Consider the following 18,105-nt stretch of genomic DNA (forward strand, 5'->3'; position numbering starts at 1 on the left):
AAGGGAGTAAAGGAAGCACTGCATGTTACGTGCCATGAGCCTCACGCGTCAACTGTGCGAGTCAGCCAGCGCTCAGCCACCGCTCAGGGCAGAGCACAGCTATGAAGAAATCAGCATTTCACTCGCACTCCCTGCCAGGAGAGAGATTTTCCTCTTTGGTAAGAGAAGAAAGGCCAAGACTGTCAAAACGCACAGCGGTGCAGTAAATCCTGCCGTGGGGAAGGCGCCCTGGGGACTCCTTTCCCATTCCTGCTCCTTGTGCAGAGGCTTAGCGGGCACCCGCGAGTGCTGAGGCTGGAAGAGAGACGCGGTGGTTTGGAGGTGCTGGGGGGCACCCCAGTCCAGCTGCCCCTCGGCGGAGCCGTGGAGCGCTCTGTATGCTGCCGGGACTGCTCCTGCTGCTGTAAAGGGGGTCTCGGGCCCCTCCGCCGCCACACTGAACGGGGACGGGAAGGCAGGACCGTGCTCGGCAGGGACGGTGCAAGGGGCAAGGCACAGACCTGCTCCGAGCCCACAAACCTGGAGCTCATGCTGCAAAGCTCAGCACCCTTGAACTAGGGCTGGGGTGGTGCAAAATAATTGCAGCAAGGATACTGCAAAGAATGCAGCAATTAGCAGCCTAAAAAGCGAGCGGGTGAGAACAGTCCCCGTTGCTCAGCTGAGGACCCTCAGAGACACCAGAGCTGAATTCATCCATCTCAAGCTGCCGGAGCAGTTCCTGAGCTGCTGCAGCCTTTTCCATCCACGTGCTATTTGGTTAAGAAAAATAAAAATAAATCTCTCAACAAAGAAGCGAGCAGTGTGGTTAGGAAACCTCACGGAAAGAGGCTCCATCTCCCCTTCGGGGAGGGCAGGCCGTTGCGCAGGCTGCCGAGGCGTGGGGCAGAGGGGGGTTCACCCGCCCCACGCTTCCCCCAGCAGCACCCTCCTCCCCTGACACCTCCTGCGCCGCCGCTGGCTCCTGCGTGGTCACCTCGGGCAGGCACTTCTCCATAAATGCAGGCTCAAAAGCAGGCTGCAAGACTCCCATTTAAGAGAAGAAGCTCTTTTCTCCTGTGAGAGGTCTTTTTGTTAGATAAAAGCAAGGCACCTGAAAATCAAACGCTAGCGCACGACATCACAACATCAGAGTTGAGAGGGATGGGAAAAACAGACACGAGGAGAGGAAAAAAATGCCGGACAGATGGAAAGAAGTCGGTGTCGTGGCTGCAGTAATCATAAATAAGTAGGAAGGTGCTTGTACTGACAGAGGCAGCTGAACAAGAATCAATGAGCTGAAGTTAGAAATGAGAAAACATTTGAAACCCACATACTATCAACCGCGCCTCTCTGTAGCAGGCAGAACAACCCGCCCCTGTGCAAACCCACTGCCCCGACGCACACTCGCGTGCACTGGCCGGGCGCAGGGAGGTCGGCTGCGTCCCCGGGGTGCTGGGACGGGTCCTGTGCCGCCTGTGGACCTGGGCAGCGGGACGCAGCAGGACGGCTGCAGCGAGTGCAACTCTGGGACATTGTTTAAAGAAGGAAAAAAGCACACGTGGACTCTTCCTTTTTTGACTTCATGGAAACTTTATAAACACTCAAAGTAATCTACGCTTTTACATGACAAACCGGCTCCGGGGGCTGATGTCCGGGGGCCCTGCCGTGCTGCACGGGGCGAGTCCCGCGGTCCCGGCTGTGTGGTTCCGGTGGCACCGCGGCAGGGCTTGTGCCCCGCAGCCCTCCACCAGCACAACCGCACACCCTGCTGCTGCTGCACCGCCGGTCCCCAGCCTTCGGCTGCGTGCGCGGAGGAGGAAGAGCCAGCACTGACACGCATGTGACAGAGCATTTTAAAGGGACACAATGAAACACATTTCTAATAAGCCGCTGCCCTCCATTGTTCACAATGTCAGACTTAAAACCAAACCCCCTCGGATTTCTTTCTTCCCGCGGACCCCAGCTCTGTCCCGCAGGGTCTGTGCCGGGCACACGAGCAGCGTGGAGGATGCAGCAGCCGCCGTTTCCGACGGGACGGGTACCGCGGGTGCTAGCGCTGCGCCCGCATGCGGCGTGGGGTGCCACCACCAGAGCCGCCCCCCTCTGCGGAAGCCCGGGGGGTTCCCGAACCAACAGCCTGGAGGGGCCCCCAGCGCCCAGCCCCGAGAGGCGAAGGCATTTTGGGAACCACTGGAGGAGCCACCGGCCCGACGCCTCTGGGACAGCCACCCCGGGGTGACACGGCAGGAGCCTGGGGCTGGCTGGGGGCTGCAGGCAGGCGGCTCCACCGGCAGCCAGAGCCATTCTGGGCTGGTCAGAGCAGCTCTCCCCCTGCTTCAGACCCGCCGGCTCACACCTTTACCTGCTCTCTCAGGTACCTGATCAGAAAAACACGACGTGCTCTGTTTCGGCGCTGCTCACACCTCCCGGCTGCTCGCCAGAGGGTGCGGCAGAAAGGGCTCACCGTAGCTTTGAAAAGCCCTGAGATGCCGGTGCGTGAAGTACAGTCTGGGTGTCGATATCACTGGCTGGTTTTTTAAAGCCACTTTTACGCGCCACTGTTGAAAGCAGGAGTACAGGAGCGAGCAGCTGGGCACCGCAGCAGCCCGAGGGAGCAGAAGCACCATTGACACGACACGCGTGCGTCCAGTGAAGGCCAGAATTACATTCAGCGATAAAGCAGACGGGCGCACACGAGGCAAGCGTCAGCAGAGAGCTCGGGAAGGACCGCGGCAGCATCCCGCCCGCAAACCTGCGCCAGGCAGGACACAAAGCGCGCTCCAGAGGATGGAGCACCCGGGAAGCAGCTAGCGGGGGTGTCTGGCCCCTGGTTTAGGAAGGCTCCCAGCACCCAAGGGAAATCATTCAAAACAGGGAAGCTGCCTTTGGGCTGGAGGGAGCAGGGAAGCCGCTCAGCGCCTATTTACAGGTAAACACTACAGCCCAGGAACGGAGCCCTGGTGTCAGCTGGGAACACAAATAAGCCTCTACTGTTAACAGGGGTGGTGCTGGCCAGGAGAAACCCTTCCAGAGCAAAGGGCATCATCTGCACGGCTGCTGCTGAGGAAAAGAGACTGGACATCTCTTGCATTGGAAATGAATTAACAAGCGAACAAGAAACTCGGTTTCTCTTAGAAAAATGGTGGCTTTGACCCACATTCAGCGAGTTTCAGTTCCTCGCCACCTCTGTCCTGGCTCACCAGAATAACCCCAGGGACAGAGACTTCTTGGTGGGCCTGTGGGAAGCAGATCTGGTGGGAGAGCAGCTCACGCGGGAGGAGGAGGAGGAGGAGGAGGAAGACTGCCCGCTGCCTCCTTCTCCCAGCTGCGCTCTCAGGGGCTGCTGGCCCGACCGGCACCACCTGGAAAGCCAACCCGCAGGCAGGGGATGTGGTCCCGCTCAGGCAAAGCCCCTGGCACAGCCGCGTCTACCGGCGCGGTCTCCCAGGACAGGAGCACGCTGACGCCAGGGAGGAGACAAAGATTGTTCCCGCAGAGCCAATTCCTGCCCCTGCCTTAGCACAAGCGGCGTTTCCAGTAACATACACTGCTCTCCTACACACTGACAAACACACTATAGCTTATTGAGCGAGGAAAACATAACATAAAGGAAGGAGCTTCTCATGGCAAGGGGTCCAACCCAAACTCCAGTCGCTCTACCCTGGCATCCCGGCACAGGGAATCAGCCCCTTGCGTTTCAACTCCAACGTCTGCCCAAGGTCACCCTTGCCAAGGTGCATTTCCCAAAAAATGAGCAGGAAAATGGCCACTCCCGTCCTCCGCTGTCCCTTCCACAGCCCGTCGGCCGGATGGCTCTGCCCTGCAAGCGCTGCTGGTCACCTGCAAGGACACGCACGAGCATCCCTCAGCCTGCAGAGAGGAGCGGCGGAAGGACTGGGAACAGTTCAACACAAACGTCTGGGTAGGGTCTTCTCTCCATCGTTTTCTCCCTCTCTTCTAATTTCTTGAGCCACTTACGACAGCACGCTCTGAAATTATCGTCCGGTAAGATAGCTGCTCTCCAGGGGCACTGGAACTGAAAAGTCTTAGCTGTGACACGTCCGTTTCACAAGCACAGAAAATCTCCTGGGCCTAGCCGGGCTGCGGTGGTTACAAAGTCTGGAAGAAGAAAACAAGCATGCTCTGTGCGGCAGCGTAAATCCATCGGCGATGGCAAAACCACAACCAGAGCAAGCCCAGATCCCGGCGCCGCACAGTGCTCGCGTTTAGCCTGGGCGCTGCAGCGAGGAGGCTCAGGAAGGGCAGAGCAGGCTGATTCACTCCACCCTGCCACACTACCCCCAGCGAAGAGCCTGGACCTCCTCCAGTCATTATCCTTCCCCTGCAAGGGTCTCCTACAGGAAGGACTTTCCTTCTGACCTTCCTTTCGAGATTCCCATTGCCTCCACTGGACTCCCAACCAACCCACAAATGCCGAATTTGTGTTACATGTGTGCTTCTGGTTTATTATTTGATTTACTGTAATAAGCACGTACCTTTAGCCTCAGCTGTCATCACCTGGGATCCTGCCTTGTGGTGATGAAGAACTGTATGTAAGGAAACAGAAGAATACAGAAAAAAAAAAAAATTAACGCACTAAGCGAGCTCAAACTCAGATCCCTAAAGCTAAATAGAGGGCTGAGTAACAGTCAGGTCAGGGATTACTTTTCAATATAACAAGTGAACTCGCTGTCAACACTAACAGACAACATTTATCAGACTTACACGCAAACCAGCTTGTACTTTTGGCAGAGGTTGGTGATCTTTAAAAGCGGGAAGCGGAAGCTTATTTGAGCAGATATTATTGCAAATGCAATCTGCTGCCACAAACCACAGTGCCTGCAATTTGAAGCCCTGCCATCCCAGCCCGCCCGAAGGCTTCGATGCCCGAGCTATCGCTCCATCGCACCGTACCTCTCTGCGTGGAGCTACGCCTGCACACACATTGTGTGTGGGACCATCTCCTCCCTGGCCTCGCATCTCTGATCAGCTGCTGTGATCTAACCAGCCCTCCTCATCTCTCCCGTGATCTTATCTCTGCTCTTTGCAACGGCCGAGAAGTAAGCACAACGGGCACTGCGCTGACTTAGATCCATACACATGATAAAAGAAATCCATAGATAAGTCTATCACTTAGCAGATTTACATTTAACTTATCAAGTCTGCATCTGGATTCACATTTTATACTTCACGCTCTTTGTTTAGTTCCAGCATTTTAGCTGAGACCCATCTTCTGCCCACAAGTATGAGGCAAGAAAGGCGGGGGCTGGAGCTTCCTGAGGGGACTCGCCCAGCTTCAGAGGGAGCGCCCCGTGCAGCAGAGCTGCCTTCGTTTACGTGCCAACCCCTCCCTGCCAGCCTTACTTGCTTGTTCTTCGGGAAGCTGTCTCAAAGAACTTTGTCCTAGAGGCCACCCTGCAAAGAGAACAAGAGAGGTCACCCCAGTTATCCGATAAGGCAATTTGCTAATTAGATCTCATCTGTGCCAGGGAAAAGAGCAGCAGCATTAGCAGACATTGAAGACGATCACCTTCGAACCATGCCTTTTCTGCCGAGGCAGCAGCCGCGCTGCCCGTGCTGCCGGCTGCTCTCCCCTGGCCAGGCAGCCCTTGATCGCTTCTGGCCAGACTGCTTATTGCCACGCTCTTGCTTCTAATCCTATATGCTGCTTTATAAACCCACGTCCATCGCTTTTTATGGCCTCTCCTTCAGTTTTAAAGCGTGGCTTTAGCGGGGGCTCTCCGCAGAGAGCAGGGCCGGCGCAGAGCGAACTCGGGGGCTGCTCCCACGCGGGAGATTCCCCCGGCACCGCTGCCGGAGATTGGTACTCTGGGCTGCGCAGCCTCCCCGCTACGGAGGCACTTCAGTTCAGGGCAAATGGTTCTGCACCTCATGTCACTACGGGCAGGATGAGGCCCCGGGGGGGCCCTGCACCCCCCCGGCTGCGGTGCGGGGTGTTAGCGCAGAGTCGGGGCGCTGCCCTGCTGGGATGGCAGGGGAGGGAAACACGTGCCTTTGCTGGATGCGCCGGGCAGCGAGCTCTGTGGCAGCGCCCAGGTTACAGCCTCCGCACCAAACCTGTCCTGGCTGCCAGGCTGAGGCCCCCGTGCGTTTAGTCACCCTTTTTTCTTTTTTTAATTCCCATTGAAACCAGCAGGGTTTCTGTCTCTTTAAAATCTGAAAGAAATCTGATGATGAAGCTGAACTCCAACCAATTTCCTTAAGAGAGATCCAAGTTGGATCTTGTCCTTCCCGGGAAGCATCTCATTTGAGAGGCTTGCTCAGAGCCAGGCAGGGAAGGGCTCTCTGGCTGCACTGGCATGAGGAATAGCAGAGAAGGTGATGTGACAGAGCTCAGCCCCAGGGCTGTACTTGAGAACGTTCGGAGCTTTGTTTTTCCTGCGTGTTTGCCTGTGCCATGGCCGTGCTCCCCTCCCCAGCCGTGCCCTCTGCACAGCTCTTCCGACGTGACGTTCAAACCCACGCTTGCACCGGTGTCGAAGAGGACGTCCACGGGCTCCAGCCAGTGTACACCAGCGGCACTGGAAACCAACGTGGTGTTTCTCCTCTTCCAAAATTCCCGGTAGGTGACACCAGCTCCTACTCCTGCCGCCTGGGCTGACCTCGGCCCCCCGCACGTCCCCCAGACTCCCCGGGTGCTGGCAGCGACCCCGGGTACCGAGCGCCCGCCGAGGGCTGCTGACTTACACAGACGAAGGCATCTCTTCTGCTGTTCCTGCTATCAGATCTGGCCTCTGCTCCAGCCTCGGAGGGACAGGAGTCCTGCACGGCGGGTCCGGAGGTCTCACGGGGGGACGCGTTATCACGGGCTTATCGCCATGGGATCGTGGCTTAGGGACACCGTCGTACTCGCCTGCAAGGTTGAAGATTACAAACACTGAGTACGAAGCTTTGGCAGAGGGCTAGATGTTTCTGAAGAGGCATTAAACAAGTTAGTGGGCTTAGTTCTGTCCGTCTGTCTGCCCGCCCCAGCATTCTCTCTCTGACAGTGGCTAACAGCCAGAATTCAGGGGAAGAGTCGGAGGAAAAGGCAGTTCCCGTTCTGCCTGCCCGGCACAGCCTTCCTGGCACGAGAAAGGGGCTGACACTGGACCCGGCGATGACAAACTCAATGTAATTGCTGATCGCAAAGATGATACTGTGTGGGAACAAGTTTTCTTAAACAAAACCTGTGCAGTGCCGCTCTTCAAAAGCGACAGGAACAGCACAAATTGGCGATCCCTGCAGTCCGGGGCCGCTGCTTCTCCGAGGTTTTATCTGGGACCGTGGCACTACCTGTCCTCTCCCCCTGCTTTCTGCTCTGCTCGCAGGAGTTCCTGCCTCGGCGGCTTTTCTTCCCCGAGATCCAGCCCACCCAACCCTTGAAGGCCGTGCTCGCTCGAGCCCTGACGCCCTGGGTGACCCCGCACCTTCCCTCCAGCACCCAGACCTCCGGGGCGCATTTCTGCGGGGGAGCAGCCCTTGCAATCCCCTCTGGCCGTTCACGTGGCTCTAAACCACCTAAGGGCTGGGCTCCTGCCCTGCCGATTTCCACTGCTGCAGTCCTGTTTCTGATTAGAAATAAGACAAAGAGATTCTTCTATTTGGTAAGATAATTGATTGCTGCAACTACTTAACCAAGCCTTTGTCATCCCCTTAGTTACCGAACCTTATTACATCCTGGCGTGCTAGCGCGAACACCAGTCCTTAACCAACTCTCTTCCACACTTGCATTTGTAAATTCTGATCCTACATTTTCTCCTTGGTGAGCTGTGTAACTTGAATTTCTCAGTAAAAGGCCTGTTTTCTAATCCTTCAGCCTATACTTCCTCTTGGTTTTTCCAGTTTTTCAAAATTATCCCTGTGCACATTAAAGCTCAATACAGCATTCTAGCACTGATTTGCAAGTATCAACACAGATGTAATACAACTTTATTACCACTTCAGTGTTCTTCTGCCTACACATTCAAGGATCAATGCAGGCAGTTTTATTATGCTGTGGCTCCAGGACACGCTGTCAGCACGCTACATGTGATAATGCAAACCCATCAAACTTGGAAGCACTAAATGCAGTTGATGTAAAAGCCAACTTTAAAAGCTATCTTATTCTTCCAAAAGCAGATTTCCACCTTAAATTTATGCGACCAATTTAAATTAAGCCAGCACTGTCAGATGAATTTGATGTTTGTGCTGCCCAGTCGGACCTTCCTTCTTTCTCTCCGTTGCGCATGGGAGTCACTTGTCAAGAATGCAGCCTGGTTTTTATTTTCTAAATACAGGACTGTGAGGCTGTCAGGATACGAAAGCGTCTGAAAAGCACTGGAAAGTGCACAGGAAAAGCCGGCAAATTGCAGGAAGCAATACCTCTTTTATTACGACCATCACCTTGAGTATTTTGTAAAACTCAGCACCAAGTGCCTGCTGTTACAGCAGCGCGTGCTGTCCTGCAAACGGCTCCCTGGCATTGCGGGCAGAACGCCCGCAGACGCGCAGATACACAGATACCTGCCTTCCTCCACCCAAAGGGGCAACGCCAGCCCAGATCTGGCCCCAAACTAATTATTTCTACCTGTAATAAATATCTGTATAAAGCTTATTAGGATACAAAGAATATTCATTATTTCTATTTAACACTAACGGACACACTGTTGAAATAAACATTCCCAGTAAAGCCTCGCTAAGCCAGAAGCTGCGTCACAGGGGGCATGACAGATAAAACCATCAGAAATTAAAACGTGACAGTGACTTTTGCCATTTCCTCATCTCAGCGCTGACAATCCAGAGTGCTCGTGGCTGGCTGGACTGGGCACAAATTGCTTTGGGTTTAATGACCTTTACATCACTACTCGAGCCTGGATTTGATGACCCCACTGCACTAGGCTGAGCCCAGCACAAGCAGAGGCTCAGCTATCGCTCGAAAGCCAGCTTCACCCGACGCTGGAGGCACCTGCCTGGCTCAGCAGAGGAGCAGCGGCACCGGCACTGGGTCTGCAGGCTGGGCCAAACCCCGCGGCAGCCGCAGCCCCGGTAAGCAGCACTGTCTGAAATAACACGGGGCAGCTCAGGAGGCCAAGGCTGGAGCAAACCCTGGGGCCGCGGGCCCGTGCCCGCATCTCAAGCTATTCTGCCTCCCAGCCGCTCTTGCCGAGCGGCGTCGCAGCACTCGAGGCCAGAAGCCGCCACCGCAGCGCACGATGCGCGGCGGGGAGGGATGGCTGGGGCACCTCCAGCCGTCCTTGGAGAGCGGCGCTCCTTCTGCCTGGCTTCGGCTGGGACCCCGACGCGAGCCACGGCCCCGGGCGTACGCTCACCCTCTCTGCCGTAGATCCCCGGCCGCGGAGCCGGCCTCCTGGCCTGGAGCGTGGAGGTCCTCAGGGCAGGGCTGGCCACCACGCCGTTGGCAGCCTTGCTGGCTGGCTTCACTCCTCCGTCCTGCAGCTTGGCCACCAGCTTCCCCACCTCTGCCTCGGCGCGCGGGTCAGGCCGGCCCTCGGCGGGGGGACGCCCCGGATCGTCCCCCCCCGGCCAGGGTGCGGGCGGGCGGCTCCGGTGCAGCGGCTTAGGGGCCTCCGCGCCGACGCTGCCGCTGCCGTTGGGGGTCTGGCCGTGCCGGTCCGCTGCGGAGCAAAGAGGACAGACAGTGCCCGGTTAGGAAACAGCGTGGAGACGTCGTGGCCTCTGCCCCGCAGCAGCACGGAGCTCTCCCCCCCGAGCCGCACAGCTCCTGCAGTACCCAGGGACAAGCGTGCTCGTGGCGGGGAGCCCGGAGGAGACGGCTCCTTTGGCAGGGACAGTTCCTCACCGAGCAAAATGCAAATAGCGAGTGGCTCATGCAAATGCTGAGGCATAAAAACCCACTGAATACAACAGAATATACTTATGGGCTTCTTTTAAATTTCCAGTACTCTTGCTCATGAGAAGTTTTGTACCATGCTTTTATGTCCCTCCAAAAATCATGTGTGTCCCCCCCTTGCTGTGCTAGAGACCCGGGCATGGGATGCAGCAGCAGCGCTGTGAAACGGATTGCACCCTGCTGCCTTGGTGCAAACGCTAACGCTTCTGCTCCCGCTTCGGAGAAACATTTAAATGCAAGGCCATCTCTAACTACATCAGCAGTCCCGTGATTCTAAAGAGCAATTTGAATCAATCATATTTTGCCGGTGCCAAAAAGTACACTTGTAGTATTAAGCCTAAAACATCATTAAAGCTCTGAAAATTGAAACAGAGAAAAAGACTTTTCATGTCTTTGGTGATGATCTGATCTAGGGCACAGCTTGCAATGACAATTAGAGCAAATCGGGTGCAGAAAGAAAGTTGATTTTAAATTGATGTGCCCTTCAACATGATAATAAGGGCCTTACCACTTCCTTACAATCAAATGAATTTAACAGCAGAGTTGCACTTGGTCTAGAAAATGCTATCACTGGGTCCTGAAAAAGCGCTGCGGTGTTCTTGCTCTGGATGTAAAATCACCAGCAGCAGAGCTGGCCCTGCAGACCCCCTCAGGACCGGTGTGCTCTGGCCGAACAAGACTCGAGCAGCACACAGCCCCCCCAGCCCGGGCACACTTGCTCCCATCCCACCGACTCTGCTCCGCAGCTGTATTTCCATCACTTTGTGTTTTTGCCTCTGAAGCTGCAAAACCTCCCCACTGGGCTTCTCGTATGCAAGAACCAGTCTTAGTTTAGCTAACGGAGAACACTGCAAGTAACAGAAAAAACCCCAGACCCCGTGGAGTTTGAGCTGTGAGGTGCTACAACCTATGTGTGAGTGGTTTTTTGCCTTCCTTTCTGACTGAACAACAGACCTCACTGTCTGCCGCGTTCACGGCCCGGGAAGCGCGGACCTGCTATCGCTATCTCCGTTGCTCTGGGAAAGGCATTAAAAGAAAGAGGAGGGATGAGAGGCAGGTAAGGCATCAGTGAGGAGCTGGACTGACCTCCACTTTCCTCCAGAGAAGCACCGAAGAAGACGGGTCTTTCCCTCAGAGGACGTTTGGAAATGGTGATGGGTTTGTGTCGCCGGGCAGCCACCCTGGGAGGAGGCACCGGGGGTGCGGCGGTGTCTTCTGGGGGGCCGGAGTAGATCTGTAAAGGCAGACACGTTTAGCTGACCCAGCCCCACACGAAGGAGCTGCTGCCTCACCTCCGGCCGGAGGTCCACCAGCCCGCCCAGCACAGAGGTGGATGGTCCGGGCCCCCCCGGCCAGGCGTGCCGGGCAGCCCTCCGAGGACAGCGTGCCGCAGCCGCGCTCCAAGCCGTCAACTCCCTGGCTCTGGGAAGGAGTTTGGCGGTTGAACCACGCCAGGAGCAAAGACCCATCTCCTGCAGGGCAAGTGGCCCCCAGCTGCCTTTGCCAAGGGCTGCCCTGCTCCCCTCTGCTCTCCAGCACGCACGGCAGCGCTCTGCGGCCCGAGTGCCCTCCGGCTGACCCGGGAGGGCTGGAAAAGCCAGGGCTGCTCCAAAGCACCCCGCCAGCCACAGCCCACCAGAGCCCGGCAGGGCCCTCGCCGCCGTCCGCTCCAGCCCGGACCCCAGCTCCGACCCCAGCAGCTCCAGGCTCCCCGGAGAGGGACCCCAGCCGCTCCCAAGGGTCGGCAGCGCCCGGGAAAGCCCCGGCTGCTGGGGCTAGAGAGGGGCTGGAGCAGGGCTGGTGCTCTACAGACGCGTCCTGCCGTGGGCTTTCCTACGGACCACCCGCCCTGCGCCTTGCACACCCGCTGCAGCAGCTGCAGGGCTAAACTAATTAACGCAGCAAAATCACAAATCCAGACAAAACGTGTAGAAGCAAACTATCCTGGAGCATATGAACGAAGCTTTGACGCTGACAGTTTCTGAGAAACATCAAGTTTTCCACACCAGCGAGGTGATACAATCTACAAAATCACCTGAACAAACCACTGTATTGTTTCAGATTTAACACTAAAAAACCTTCAGCTCTTGGCTTACAATGAAGTGTGTGGCACTATGAAATTATCTTGGATGAAATACTGGCACAAAAACAATGCTGCTAAGGAGTTTTACCTCCTTTTCTCACTGGACATATGGCACCTATTTGGTTGGGTTTAATTTAGAGGTTCTCATTTATGTCAGTGCTTTTTTTTCTAAGAGCTGAATAAGAATTAAGCCTCCGGGCGGTCTCTTGAAGATCTGAAACACCACGTTAAGGACCAAACCCAGCTGCTCTAGTGTTCCTCCCATGGACATTAACTGATTTTATATCAGGCCTTAAAGAGTGAGTTACTACGGCCGGGGTGGCACAGGCTGCCGAAACCCAAGGCTGCGCTGCCCGTCCCGGGAGGACGCGGAGCCGGTCCCTTCCCGGCCATTGGCAGGAGACGGCTCCAGGCCATGGGAGGAGAGCTCACACCAGACCCAACCGATGAGCAGGGTCACCGCTCCCGTGACGCACGCTTTGTTATGGAAGAACAATTTTATTGTGTCTACCAGAAAAATTTTTAAATGAAGAAATTAACATTCTGATTTGATTAAGTATGCCAGTTTTGCTATTTAAACCAAAAGCACGTTCTTTTTTCTCCCAGCCAAAGAGCAGTTCTGGGAAATCAAGATGGGGGATGACAGAGAAAAGCACATCCCCAGGTTAACCTCATCACCCCAAGACCGCGTGGCGTGCACCACGGCGAGGGGGGCACCGGCACCCCGGCTCCCCACGCCTCCCTTGCCTGGCCACGCAGGGCTGAGGCTGGACCTGAACCGCACCCAGCCTAAGTCTACCCAGGCTCTCACTCGGCAGGCTCGGCATAAACACCGTGCGCTGGTACTCAGGCTTTGCTCCTGACTTAGTCTGCCCTACTCTGCATGGAGAGAGGGGGAACAACGACCCAGGCGAGCTCCAAACCCCGATCTGGTCATTTCAGCTGCTTTTCTTTCGCTATTTGGTGAGGCGCCGTGGCTGCTGACGCTTAATGCCAACAGGGGCTCTGCCCTTTGCGGGGCAGTACGTCTTCTCCTCTCCAGAACACAAGGAGAACCAGGCGTTCCCCCTGCCTGCATTCAGAGGAATTTGCTGTGACATTAACAGCCCATGATTTAAAAGCAGCAGCTCACATATTATTAAAATGGCAAAGGTTTACCTGCAGCAGAGCAATTTTTTTGAAACACCAACCTCATTCCTATATATTGAAAAGTGTCCAATATTGGTTTTTAAAGAAAAAAAAAAAAAGTGTTACATTCCTCATGGATGCTTACACAGGTACCGCAGGATGCTGTTTTCACGAGATGCTTTTCAACGTCTGAAAACCACGCTAAAACCCACCACAAACTACTCTTTTCAAGACGTGGGGGCAGCCTCTGCTTTGCTTCTGCCTCCTAAATGAAACTCCAAGTTAAACAACTTGAAGGTACGAAGATATTGACAGACCCTCGCATTTAGAAGGTTTGTACAGTGAAGAAGGTGTTTCCAGAGCGATCAACTTCTTTAATTTAGCCATGGCACTGAAATATAAGCTGTGGAAACAGTAATTACCCACAAAGACTTCATGAATACTTACTTTGTCCTCGGAGTCTTCAAATTGCACTATATAAACCATATCCCTCTCTTCCTCCAGACTCATTTAGAGTGTTTGCTCATGTGTGAGCTGAAGACACTTTCAGCACTGACGCTGAACTTACAAGCTCAATCTAATAAATGTTACTAACTTAACCTTATCGCTGAAGAAATTAAAAGCAAGCAAAGAGAAGTCTGGCTTAATTAAAGATCTGATTCCAGCTCTTAGAGGTGGCAGTGTAAATGGTGTGTTGACTCAGCCTGCACCGCAGGCTCTGCAAGAGGGGAGGACAGAGGCTCAGCTCTGGAGCAAGTGGTGCAAGAACCCCAGCACACAAACGATTCCCTGTTTTGCTGTGGGAACTTATTTAAAGCATTTGCAGAGACCTATGAAGAAACTGGCTTGTGATTTTCACGAGCTCCTTGTGTAGACACTCAAAAGTCTCTCTGAGCTTTCATCCCGTTTCTCTGGTTCCAATCCTCGGTACCACGACCGACTCCCACGCGATCCATCTGGTCCCCGTTTGGTTGCTCCGACTCCACATCCACTTTTGCAAAAACTTTGCTCTCTCAGCTTCAGCCTCCTCTTCCTTTCCTGAAAAGGGAGCTTCACCCCTGCACGTGTGCTGCCCTGTCTGCTGGGAGCGCTGCTCCATCCTCCTCACAGCAAACGACATCCTCCAAAGGATGGCCTCAAACTTTCCCTACCTCTAAGACGTAAGAGATTGTTTGGTCACTCTGTAATGAAAATATTGTGAAGAGGAGAAGGACCAAACTCACTCCTTCGAACCTAGTGCTGTTATGAGGAAAGCGATCTGGTCCCTGGTACGCTGATCTGAATGCAAATGCTGCTCGACTTTTTGAATATTAACATACAGCTCTACCATCCTCCAGCCGCCCTGAAAACCCTAAGCCGTTATATCAGATATCACGAGGAGAAAGCACTAATTCAGAAGACAGTGGAATATTCTGCTTCCCATCAGGAGACAAACCACCACACGACAAAAAGCTGTTGTCTACACGTGAATCTTCAGCACCCCCCCGAGCAGACCGAGCCAGGCCGTGCATTTAGGCAATGCTCTCAGAGCACAACATTCGGCAAAGACCCCACGAAGGCGAATGCTGGTGCAGCCCTCGCCAGGGTGCAGTGCCCTGGATCTGAACGGGTCGTATGTGCAGCTCAACTATTTTCATCACCCTTTCAACGCTTGTCTGCTTTGGGTTTTTCCCCCCTCTATTAATAGTTGTATAGTGTCTCATCTTGGACTGTGCCCCTTGAAACCAGTTATGCTCTGGTCTAGCTCCAGTCTTCAGCAAAGGAAAGCGTAAAATCCTGTAATGTCCAGGCATAGAATAGAGGTTTTTTTACTAAAGATTCCTGTCATTTAAAAAGAAAAGCGAAAATGCCTAGACTCAGGATTTCCTTCAGCTAAAGGCACCAGTGAAGAACATACCTGCTACACTTTTTGTTTCCTTCTGAAGCATTTCAGAACAGCATCTTACATAAAAACCCTCCCAGCCCCTACGGAGACTCCAGAAAAGGAGCCAGAGCTCGACACCGTTGCCACAGCAACAGTTTGCACGAACATGATGGAGCAGGCAGGAGCTGCGCTCCGGGGCTGCCAGTCGTACCTTCCCAAAGTGCTCGATGAGGATCTCAACCACTATGTTTTGGAACTTGATGTTCATCATCGCCGCCACGGTGTCCTCCTGTGCCCGCATGAGGGTAGGTCCAAATATCACCCCCATGTTAGAGGGTGACATCAGATTCTCTCGGCTGTGCTCACATATGCTGTGGAGAGGAGGGACAGAAGGAATACGTTTGGTTTGGTTTTTTTCAAACAGATCTTACTCCAAACAATAAAAAAAGGACACAGTGAGAATCAGTCGTTCAATTTTCTTCATTTTGTTTCAGCAGAATCTGTTTCCCAACCTTACCAGAGATAAAACACGTCCCTAGCTATGGCATGCACGTTTGCCTAGGATAACTGTTTGTCAGCAACACGCTGACAGTATTTTTATTTGATCCCTAACCCACTCCTAGCTCCTCTTTTAACTCTGCAATCAAGAGTCATCTGTGCAACACATACACAAAAGGAATCATTTAAACTGGAATATCCTGACATTTGGCTTTAATTTTTCCTCTCTCTGAAGGAGGAGGACCAAACGTAGGGAGCACACTCTGGAGGCTTTCAACAAATCTCTGCACAGCGTCTTCTTTCGGAAAGAACCACCGTTTCCCCAGAACAGAGCTCGCTCTGCCCAGCACCGGCCGCTGCCTGCGGAACCGGCCAGCTCAGTGGGCACTGCCTGGTCCCGAGGGGGACCGGAGGGGAGTGACGCTGATGCTGACATGTAATGAATTCTGGGTTTGCCCTGTAGCTCTGGTGTTAAAGATGTTTCTGTCACCACAAAGGGGAAAGGGAACAGAATTTAGGCGTAAACACTTTAAGAAATAAACACAGTGACCACAAGTACAGCGTTAGCTTCATCGGACGGCACGTCAGAGACTCAGCTCTGCCACTTACGCGGAAGGGTTTCTAAAACCACACAGACACGCAGGATGCGCAGCAGCCCTCCTCGCCCAAAGAGGGGTCATGGCACCGAGGGCCAAGCACTCGCCTTCGAATCTCAGGGCGCGACCATCCCAGGTCAGCCCTGCTTCTCTTGGACGCTGCCCGGTTTTGAACACGACTTCTCCAAAGGTGCACAGCAAGCCCTGTTCACACAGAAGCCATTGCTTCTGCGAGCCCCAGTCCTTCCTGACTCGCACACAGATTGCTCCCTTGCTTTTGAGCTTCAGCGTGGCCCATCACAAGCCCCTCTCCCTGCTGCGCCCTGCTCCTCCCTGGGGTGGAGGGGGCAGAGCTTCCACCCCAGCCTTCGCGCTCGGGGGGACAGGGAGGCAGGACAACACCCCTTTCCCAAGGCAGTGCTGCTACAGACTCTTTCAGTGGCTCGCTGGCGGAAGCACGTGGAAGCTGCTCAGTGCCACCGAGCACCCAACACACCCGTGTGAGAGCAGAGACTGACACGCTCGAACCTTCACGCTGCCCTAAGGGCTCGGGACATTGAATCCATAGAGCTGGAGATAAAACCAAAGCATGCTTCACATTCAGCCCATGGGCACAGGTCCTACAGCTGTTCCCAAACCCCAGACCTAACGGTCTTGTTAACTGGAGTGAGAGGTGACACTCTATAGCTCTGCTGCCAGAATGTATTTTCATTTTAAAATTATTTCCCGCTTGGTGCTTGTCAGAAGGGGGATGAAAGTGGCAATTAGAAGGATATGGGTAGCAATGGGTAGCAAGGATAATCATACCATTTGTGCAGCTGTAAATTCCTAGGAGACCATGGTGGACACAACTTTGCAAACCTGCCACAAGCGCCAGGCTTGTTCTCCCGATTCCATTATTCCCCTTACTTTGGCTTTAGAGAAAAATGCCTGCTTACTTGACGAGGTGTTGTATGAGGAGCTCTAGCATCTCTCTGTTCTTGTCAGGTAGTTTATAGACCAGAGCGTGAATGGCTCCCAGCCTGTAATCCAGGTTCTCAGATTCTGGAAAGAAGTAACACAAAGCAAAGTTTGTGCTCACCACCATTTCAAAGTAAATACCTAAGAGAAAAATAAAGCCAAAGAAAATCTGTGGGAGCTGCTCCTTCTGCAATGTAGGGCTGGCTAGCCAAACCTGGCGATGGGAAGCAGAAGGAAAGTGAGATTACATAGCAACAGGGTAATCATTGTGAGAAACAAAATGAAGTGGAAAGAGGGAGAAACGAAGCTTGAAAGGGAGCTCAGGGTCACGCTCTGCCTCTGAGCACGGCCGGGGAAACAGGCTGGGCACGGCCGGGTGCTCCCCGTCACACCCTCGCCCCACACACCAGCACAGCGGGGAGCACACGGCCTCTCCGCTGGGTATCTTATCAGCCCAGATAGCTGTAACGCTGAACAACGCGGTAAAATGTCCTGCGGGAAAAAAAAAAAAAAGAGTCCCTGACCCAAAGAGGTCACCCTTAGAAGCATAAATAATCAAGAAACAATAAAATACTTGGTGTGAAAAGAATAGTGTGGGATCTTGGTAGCTGGGAAGCTTAATGGTGCAAGTTTCTGAGGGAGGGTAGGGAAGGCATTATGGTTTTGCACATACCCAGTCATCGTTGGTTTAACCAGTTCTGAAACTAATAAATCTTGAGCTTGTGCATGATCATTAGGTGGTAGAAAATTTTCCTTTCCAAGAAAGAACATGTATTATTAATTCTCCAGAGGTCCAAACTGAGGAGCAGCGGGCAGTCACCCACCCTCCCTTGACTTCAAGGAGGCAGGGGGGTGTGAAGGATGCTTTAATCCAAAGTGTTTCCGAGTGTGCCGTGAATTTCCAAACGCCAGTCCTCTCATGCTGAGGGAGATGACCAGCTCCCTGTATCCCTCTAGTCTCCATCTCGGCATGCTGGCTCTCAGGACACTCTCAGGATGCAGCCAGTTCAAATTATTATGGTTTATTTGAAACGGTCACAACAACAGAGCAGCTGAGGACTGGCTGGTTCAGCACAGATGATGCCCTGTCAGTATGCCCATGTTATGTGGCTGATCCCCGTTAGCGCTGGCTGCGGCTCAGTCC

The 18,105-nt window shown here is 53.9% G+C and overlaps 1 protein-coding gene across 1 annotated transcript in view; it reads right to left on the reverse strand.

The window, feature by feature from the left end:
• Positions 1-1,536: 1,536 nt before the first annotated feature.
• Positions 1,537-18,105, reverse strand: part of OPHN1 (oligophrenin 1) — a 66,366-nt gene continuing 49,797 nt past the window's right edge. The window contains exons 17-25 of the mRNA XM_075762975.1: positions 16,940-17,045; positions 15,119-15,278; positions 10,919-11,066; positions 9,291-9,596; positions 6,688-6,853; positions 5,344-5,394; positions 4,476-4,526; positions 2,151-4,098; positions 1,537-1,912 (exon numbers count right to left, since the gene is read on the reverse strand). Coding sequence (XP_075619090.1) covers positions 4,484-4,526; positions 5,344-5,394; positions 6,688-6,853; positions 9,291-9,596; positions 10,919-11,066; positions 15,119-15,278; positions 16,940-17,045 — 980 coding nt within the window. The 3' untranslated portion in view covers positions 1,537-1,912; positions 2,151-4,098; positions 4,476-4,483. The remainder of the gene's footprint in view (positions 1,913-2,150; positions 4,099-4,475; positions 4,527-5,343; positions 5,395-6,687; positions 6,854-9,290; positions 9,597-10,918; positions 11,067-15,118; positions 15,279-16,939; positions 17,046-18,105) is intronic.

The sequence above is a fragment of the Balearica regulorum genome, chromosome 11 (genome assembly GCF_011004875.1).
Source record: "Balearica regulorum gibbericeps isolate bBalReg1 chromosome 11, bBalReg1.pri, whole genome shotgun sequence".
NCBI classification, from domain to species: domain Eukaryota; kingdom Metazoa; phylum Chordata; class Aves; order Gruiformes; family Gruidae; genus Balearica; species Balearica regulorum.